Source organism: Seriola lalandi, unplaced genomic scaffold (assembly GCF_002814215.2).
Source record: "Seriola lalandi dorsalis isolate HSWRI2012SDOR001 ecotype SW California unplaced genomic scaffold, Sedor1 jcf7180001974774, whole genome shotgun sequence".
Taxonomy (NCBI): domain Eukaryota; kingdom Metazoa; phylum Chordata; class Actinopteri; order Carangiformes; family Carangidae; genus Seriola; species Seriola lalandi.
The window spans coordinates 1-8,689 of NW_019445440.1; the positions used below are offsets into that span (position 1 = coordinate 1).

Below are 8,689 nucleotides of genomic sequence, written 5' to 3' on the forward strand. Positions count from 1 at the left end.
ACACACACACACACACACACACACACACACGATTCTACTTGGCAGCAATTTAGAGTAGTTAACCCTCCATTTGTGCTCCTCTGTTTGCCTGTTCCAGAGTTTCCCTCCCACAGCGGTAATGAGATTGAACCAGAGGTCAGGAAGAGCCGTGCGGCTGTCATTGCCCCCGAACCGATCCGTGAGACCCTGGAGATTACACGCACCCAGGTCAAGAAAACTGCCAGGTCGGTAATCAGAACTGCTTATGAGAGAAAATCCCTGTATTTAAGTAAGACAGCACTTGATTTTTTTTTGCCATTGTGACAAATCCACTCTAATTGCCTCTTCAGCACACATCAAACGCCTACACAATGTTTGCATGTGGCATGAGAGCAACTTCAAGTGACCTTACATCAACATGACTTCTCTCATCTTCCATCACCAGTGAGAAGAGTGTGATAGTCAAAGCCATCCAGAAGAATGACTTCCTGAGCCGCCTCGACGACGAGCAAACAGCCATGATGGTGGAGCTGTTAGTGGTATCTAACTTCCAGCCGGGGGATGAAGTCATTAAAGAGGGCACCGAAGGAGACAGCATGTACATAGTGGCAGGTGGGGAAACACCTGAGTGTGTGTGGGTGTGTGTGTTTCTAATTCTAATGAAGAGTTCTGTTGTTTTAAATGATGTTTTTAATATTCAGATTCATGCAAAGTCTACACACCTGTATAAAGCAGCTCTCTCTGTTCGTCCCGTCCTGTAGCTGGTGAGCTCCGTGTCACCCAGGCGAGCCAGGACCTCCGAACTCTAAGCTATGGTGATGTGTTCGGGGAGTTGGCCATCCTGTACAACTGCAAACGGACAGCAACGGTCAAAGGTCAGCCTCCGTGATGGTTGTATATGCACATACATATAGCGACCGTAGGTATTTACAGCATGCTATTGTGTGCTATGTGTGGTGCCATGGGATTATTTATGTGTTCAGTAGTGTTTAAAACAGGAACTACAGTGTATAGACTGTACTTCAAACAACTTTCTTGCGGCCCTGAGCATGAATGTTTTTCAGGGCTTTGTGTTTCTCTCACTGTTTGGTCTAATCACTCATTCTCTTTGCTTATGACCGTCAACCAGACTGAATCACTAAAACTTCAGCTTTTCATCACCTATGTTGCAGCGAAGACAGTGGTGCGTCTGTGGTGTATGGAACGACAGACCTACAGGACGATCATAACCAACAAGTCTAAGAAGAAACGGGAGCAGCTCATGGGCTTCCTGAAGACGTGAGTTCACACGATAGACTCTGCAGCCAGTAGGGGTTTTAAATCAGCACAATTTGTCCGAATTAAAGGAATAGATCGACATTTTGTGGAAACTACTGTATTATCCCAAAATGCTGATCTATTCTTGGTGGTGGATCTATTTGGTGGTTTCTTCTTCACCCCGTCACCTCTTTTTCTACCTTAACACCTTACCATGAACAAAGTTTTTCCTGGCTTAATGGACCACGAACAACGTCTAACTCTTCTGCTGTATTCTTTGGATCCCGTCACAGATCTCGTACTCTGAAGGACCTGAATGATGTCCAGTTGTCCAAGATCATTGACTCCATGGATGAGGTGTGTACTAAGATGTCCCATTATGGATAATAATTATTTTCTTATTAAAAAAAAAATCCAGTTCTGCTGATTTTAACCAGCACATTTTAAAACACATTGCACAAACTGAAACATAAATAGTAACTGGGCTAAACACAATAATGACTTTTTTTTTTGGATGTGAAATGTTGACATTTTTGAATTGCAGTAACCGAGGTTTATATACGGTTTCATGAGTTAAATTTATGGCTTTGTTTTCCTGTAAAATACAGACTTTATTGTCAAGACAAACACATGATGAACATTGTGTAAATATGTGGAGGTGACTCTTTTATGGCCTTGTCTTTCTTGTGTTGTCTTTCCCAGGTGAAGTATCAGGACAAAGATGTTATAGTTCGAGAAGGAACTGATGCAAACACGTTCTACATCATCCTCAAAGGAGAGGTATTACAGTGTCATGCTGTGTGCACAAACTCATATTTAAACATGATATTGTACCAGCCTGTGTGTGTATACACTGTATATATATGAACTCTGTCTCCCTGCCTCCCGTGTGTGTTTCCCCCCTCAGGTCCTGGTGACTAAGAACGTGAACGGGCAGCAGAAGCAGATTCGCAGAATGGGAAAAGGGGAGCATTTCGGGGAACAGGCCCTCATACGGTAACCATGGCAACACGACACGTGCCTGAGGATATTTGTGAGAGCCTTGTGCAACATCCACTGCTCCGTGCATCCTCTTTGGCTGCTGTCATCTTTGGCATTTTGGTTGGATAGACCTGCTGATCGTGTCAATGTGAACAAGTCATTTGGAGTCACAGAATGAAATGAAATGAAATTGAAGTTTCTCTAAATTTAGCTAATTTTAGGTTGTTCAAATGTGGTGCAGTGAGCGTGTGGCTGACTGATGTGGCTGTCAGTGGTGCTGCATAAAAACCAACAATACAGTATGTAGAGTGATAATGTAGAAATAATAATAGATAATAAGATACCATTCAGCTAGTACCTCTAAACTGCTGAGTATAAGGCAGCATTTGTGTTGTTTTATTGGAAGGTTTTTCAGATGCAGATTTGTGCAGTGTGAATTAATAAATATGCAACGTTTCCTCCCTTCTGTGGAGAAAGTGACTCTTCTGTATCAATGTGCTGGAAAATCCTGCACCAACCAATCCTCCTCCATTATTCGCTATTATTTTTATTTAATCAGGGCCTAGGTGATGACAGTCCTGCTGCAGAAAAACAAAATGTTAAAAGATGTCATTGATTTCAGTTGCTAATTCAAAGATTTCTCACATTTTTGACAGCTGAGGTGTTGACAAATTAGTATATACAGTAATAACATACAGTTGTCCTGGGTTGACGTGCAATGTTTTTCCTTTTGCAGGGAAGTTTTGAGAACTGCCACCTGCACTGCTGATGGCCCTGTTACATGCTTCTCCATTGACAAGGAGTGAGTCTGACTTGACATTAAATTTTGAGCGTAAACGAAGGTGATGTGATCTGGATTTCCTCCGGTGTATTTGTTCTCTGTCAGTGTCGCCTGGTTTAGCCTGCACTCTGTTTTCTTTCTGTTGTGTGTTTGTCACTTGCTGATTAATGCACAGGTTGACTAACAACGCCTTTTCCTTCAGGGTATTTGAAGAGACAATTCCCATAGAGCACCTGGAGCTGTTTGACGAGTGCGTACTATAAAATATGTGTCCAGTTATTACTTCTACCTATTCTCTCTGTCTTGCCCAGATTCGTATGTATTGACTCTTGCTTGTTTTTTTACTACCAGCTCCAAAGTGCTGCAGGAAGCACAAGTTCCAGAGAAGTCAAGGTGAGTGTGTGTGGCAGACGATAAAACTTGGTGGATGCAGGAAAAAAAGATGTAACACAATCGTACAAATCACACAAACGAATTCCTTGAAATGAAATAGTTATCATTACTTAAAAGCTCTCGTTGTTTCTCAGTACCACCTCCACCTTGAGGTTTAAGGATCTGGTTCCTGTGCTGTACCAGGAGGGTCGCTTCTTAGGAGATCCTGTCACGCTTGGAGTCGGAGGTTTTGGGCGTGTTGAACTGGTGAGTGTATTTTTGTGTGTATGTGTGTGTATTTGCTGGAGTGTGAAATACGTAAGTTCTCTTATCCAAAATCAAACTGGGGGAGTTGTCTTATAAACATTACTTTGAGATAGGGGGAAAACTTTAACTTTAACTTACATTTTTTTCCTGTTTGAAATACATAAGACTGAAATCCCAGCAAGAGAAATGCAGGAAGTAGGACAGGAATGAGGCAATACTAAGGGACTGTATGAAAATTAGCAGGATGGGGAGAGTGGTTGAGTCTTTTTGACCCACCCCCTTCACTTGGAAAAAACGCCCACTAATATATCAAAACTATATGTTTATGGAAAACGTGAGGAAAAGGCATGAAAAAATCAAAAACACAGCAGCTCCCTATTTTTGGAAAAAATGCTACTAATCTACTCAATCAGACAATCCTATTAACAAAGGAGGAAATAACCTCCTGCTTTTCTGACCACCTCTCCCCTCCTAATAATTTTCATACAATCCCTAAAATAAGCTACAGGACGATTGACCTTGCAGGCCCTCCAAGTTCAAACTACCAGTATTAGTCAAAAGTAAATACATTTAAGTAAACGATCAGGTTGTTTGAGGACCTATAAATGTAATTGATAACATATTCAGGAAAAAAGAAAATCATTGACATTTCATTACAACTTTCTTTGTATCAGCTAAAATGTGCTTCTAAACTCATCCAGTAAAGATATTTTCTACCTCCAAATTATCCCCAAAACTGCCACCAAGACATCAATGTATCACAGAGCCATGTCTTTGTCTATTTTGTGATACTTTGGGTTATATTTTTCAATTCTAAGATGACCACAGTGAACCATGGCAAATACTACGCCATGAAACGAGTCAGCAAGAAGCACATTGTTGCCAAGAGACAGGAGGAGCACATGCTGTTTGAGAAGAAAATCCTTAAAGCCATCCAGTGCGACTTCATCGTCAGGTATCTGCGAGTGAACGCACACTGAGTGTAGTCACTTAACATCAGTGCATAACAGTTGCATGCTCAGAAAAACTATCTGGGAATAATTTATCCTGCCTCTCTATCCTCTCTGTGTAGGCTTCATGCAGCTTTCAAAGACACACGATACATCTACATGGTCATGGAGTTCTGTGGTGGTGGGGAGATCTGGACCAAACTCAAAGAAGTGTGAGAAAACAGACGACAAGCCACAATAAAATGGCATTGTTTGGTTTTTGTTTGTTTTTTTGATGAAGCAGGATATTGTGTATGCTGTCACACAAGGTAGAATCAGTGTAAACAATAGGATATTATAAAAGAGAGACAATTTTTATTCAATCACTGTTTTAAAAAGCTGTGGTGGCTTTATGGGTAGGAAACTTCATTTATTGCCCTCAGGCTATCTTGAGATCTCCACGTCAAATGCACTGAAATTGCACCAACATTCAGTGCCACTATCTGACACAGAGAAATATGTGCTGATGCAATCTATAGTGCCAACAATAAAATAAACTTCAATTTCCAAGGGCCGCTCGTGCCCAGACCAATGAAAATAACAGCAATAGAAGGCGATGGGATGCAATAAATTTATTTGACAGCAAATTAAAGCGTGTCACTGTGATTTCAGAGGGCGTTTTGACGAGTCCATTGCTGTGTTCTGCACTGCCTGTGTGGTGGAGGCCTATGCCTACCTCCATAAGAAGAACATCATGTACAGAGACCTGAAGCCTGAGAACCTGATGCTGGATATTAAGGGATATGTCAAACTAGTGAGTCCTTGTCTGTGAAGAAGTGTGTCTGCTCATTTATTTGTGCCCTCTTTAAGCTCTAAGTACAGATTAAATATTCAGGAAATACACCTGTATGTGACAATGTGCTTTTGCACTAAGGGGGACTTCGCAAGGGTTTCCATACCTAGAGCCTGTGTATGATCTGCATACTATATGTGTGTGTGTGTGTGTGTTTGTGTGTGTCTGTGTGTCTGTATAGGTGGATTTTGGTTTTGCCAAGGAGTTAGTACGTGGTGAGAAAACCTACTCATTTGTCGGTACTCCTGAGTACATGGCCCCAGAGATCATCAAGAACCAGGGACATGACTTTGCGGTCGACTTTTGGTCCCTTGGCATTCTGATCTTTGAGCTACTGGTGGGAAGGTAATACTGATACTAATACTAATACTGCCAGAAAAGGCTTGAGAATCACTGCAATAGAGTCACAGAAATATGGCAAAGTGAGAATAAATTGAAAATGAGTCAAATCTTAATGCTGACCAGCAGATGGCAGCAGGGAAGTATGGCTGACATCTGCAGCAGTGAAACACATCTGTCTTTTCTCATCATTTAGTGCCTGCAGCCACAGGTTCAGGTTACCCAAAAGAACCACTGTGGATGTTCTGAGACATTTTCTTTTAATGTGATAATTGCTTTATATCGAAAGATTATCTAACATCAAACGTATTTTCTATCTTTCAGCCCTCCATTTTCAAGTTCAGAGCCCCAGAAGATTTATGCCAAAATATTGGAGGGCGCACTCAAGTATCCACCTTACCTGAATGAAGCAGCCAAGTCCATTATCAGTAAGCTGTGCAGGTGAGAGAACGATACTGACTGCATCATGGTTACAATTTTATATAGTGATATATCTATTACTTCAGTGTGTTGCCTGAATAACTCTCTCATAATATAGAATTGGACCGTGTAAAAGGTAAGGTATAGAGCATTTGGGCATTTCAGACAGCTCTTCCTATGTGCCTCTGAACATGTCTGCAAATCAATACATTGTATTATAACATGCATTTGTGTATTTATGGTTTCTGAATACAAATGTGTTGAAAAGTGGAAACTTATGTAAAAAAAGATATGTAAATGTCCTCCGTATGACTGACGTCTTGCATTTTTGTTCACAGACTTCGGCCAGGTCAGAGGTTAGGAAACAAGAAGGATGGAATCAAAGATGTCCGGAATCACAGGTAACCATGGCAACATGTCTTTTATAAGTGTTAAAAAGTTAAGTAGGTACGATACTACACAATCATTGGATAAAAAAGACTTAAAAAAAAAAAAAACATTTGGTGCTTAATGAGCTTTTTAATTTAGAATCAATCATTTCAGTCCGTTCTCATTGTATTTGACTTGTAATCTCCCTCCTCTTTTCCCTTCAGGTGGTTCAGCAGCATGAACTGGCACAAGCTGCGGGTGGGTCAGCTCGACGCTCCCACGGTCCGGCTCATACGCAAGGCAAGTCACACCTCCAGCCGAGTGCTTCTACTATTGTGTGAAAAGTGGTAACACTTTTTGTGTAGTTTAAAGAAAACAGAACCAAAGAATGTAGCTGGTTCACTTTCAGAGAATATTTTGTGCATTAACTCTGTAAAATACACTTTTACACTTTTGTAGCCCTTTATATTGTGCTTTCAAATCTTCAGCAGTTCTCTATAACACTGAAAATGCATTATTATATGTGCAACAATCAAAGTAAAATTTTGAAAGAAATATGCTTACATGTTATTTATAAAGAAGTGATACACTTCAAGATGCAGCCAATGTGCTTCAACAATGTCTTTTTCCTCCGTCAGGGCCCCTGCTACATCAACTTTGACCGTTTCCCTCTGGACCAGACAAAGGCAGAGGAGGAGTTCTCCGGCTGGGACCACGACTACTGATTCTGACTATTGAGCCGAAAGGATCAAAAGCCACAGGAGTCGCCCACATCACCCCATTACGGAACCAAATCAGACTTTTACATAACTAACTGGAGCCAAAACAGGGCTAAGGCCACACGATGGTAGCAGGAGCTCTATATTGAAAAAGCATAATCCATGTCATACTGAGTTGATTATTAAATTAGAGTGAAGCTGAAGTAAATCACCAATTTCCAACATATTTATTGAAGTGTTGTGGAGGACGTGAGGACATTCTGTCTGTGATTTCAGTGCAGGGAGATTTGGTGCCTGATGACTCTCTTCACCGATGAGAATAAAACACTCGTCCGTAAGTGCTTAGCTCACGATAAAGGCTTGAGTCATATGGTACAATATGTACGAAAGGAAGGACAGCTCTCGCCAAATCTGAAGCCAAGTTGAAAAATTAATGCTGCCATATCTGCCACAACAATATTGTTCTTTAAAGTTTGTTGTTCTTCAGGATCTACATAGTTTTAGAGATAAAACAAGCTTACCTGCTCATAGCAACGCTGTTAAATGCGTTAGTATTGTTAGTTTTTTATTATTATTAATATAAACTGTCACTATCTTTTACAATTTTTCCTTTGTTTTTGGAAAATGCCCTCTTTTTGTGTGCAGATTATTTTCACGCACCTTGATTGTAATTTAGAAAGATCATAGAACATCCTGATGAAAGCTTTCTACATGACTCGAGTTTAGTAAATAAAAAGTGTTCTTACAGGCTTGAGTGAGCTGTGTTTGTTTCCTACACTTACCCTCCAACGTATGACAATATAAAGTGTGAAATGGTGCACAATTTTTGCTGTTGTGGCCAAATCACACACACGCAGCCTGCAGTGAACAATAAAAGTATTCGGAGATTCGATGTGAGATAATGAACAATACACGAGGGGAAATATTGTGCCTGTTAAGATGTTCTCAGAGTGGAAACTGGCCTGAGACAGAGTGAGGGGTTTACAGGTTTAGTCCGATGTGCTTGATATTGGTTGCAGCTGATTGTGAGGCTCTGGAGGGATACGGTTGTCTCTCATGGCAGCAGGATTTAAGGCAGGAGGAAAGAGTCATCCTGTTCCTTCCTGTTAATGCCTGTGGTTCCACTGCTGAGACCAGTTTTCCACATCAAAAAAAAAAAAACTCACATGAAAGCAAACATTTCTTCCATAGGGGGAAAGATACACTGCCAGATGTTTCCCTCCTGCAGGAAAATACACAACACCTTGTAGTCGAGAATTTAATACACTAACAGCAATGACAGCAGTGGCTCAGAGGATGTACAGTACCGTACAAAATGATCTCTCCACAGCAGTGGACGGAAGTTTCCTATTCTCCTTGTAGGCTTGTAGGATTCCTGTGAAATCACCAAAAATCAACAATGTGTGAATCCTTTTCTTTACAA

The 8,689-nt window shown here is 40.9% G+C and overlaps 1 protein-coding gene across 1 annotated transcript; it reads left to right on the plus strand.

The window, feature by feature from the left end:
* Nucleotides 1-97: 97 nt before the first annotated feature.
* LOC111654602 (cGMP-dependent protein kinase 2-like) lies at nt 98-8,013 on the plus strand (the record flags this gene model as incomplete). The annotated part of the gene is made up of 19 exons (XM_023405686.1): nt 98-224; nt 425-591; nt 741-854; nt 1,152-1,257; nt 1,530-1,593; nt 1,939-2,016; nt 2,144-2,232; nt 2,954-3,019; nt 3,201-3,248; nt 3,350-3,391; nt 3,526-3,637; nt 4,456-4,592; nt 4,710-4,799; nt 5,239-5,380; nt 5,601-5,764; nt 6,083-6,199; nt 6,517-6,579; nt 6,772-6,847; nt 7,186-8,013. Coding segments are annotated over 19 exons (1,889 nt in total), but the record flags the coding sequence as incomplete, so codon positions are not given.
* Between the last annotated feature and the right edge of the window lie 676 nt (nt 8,014-8,689).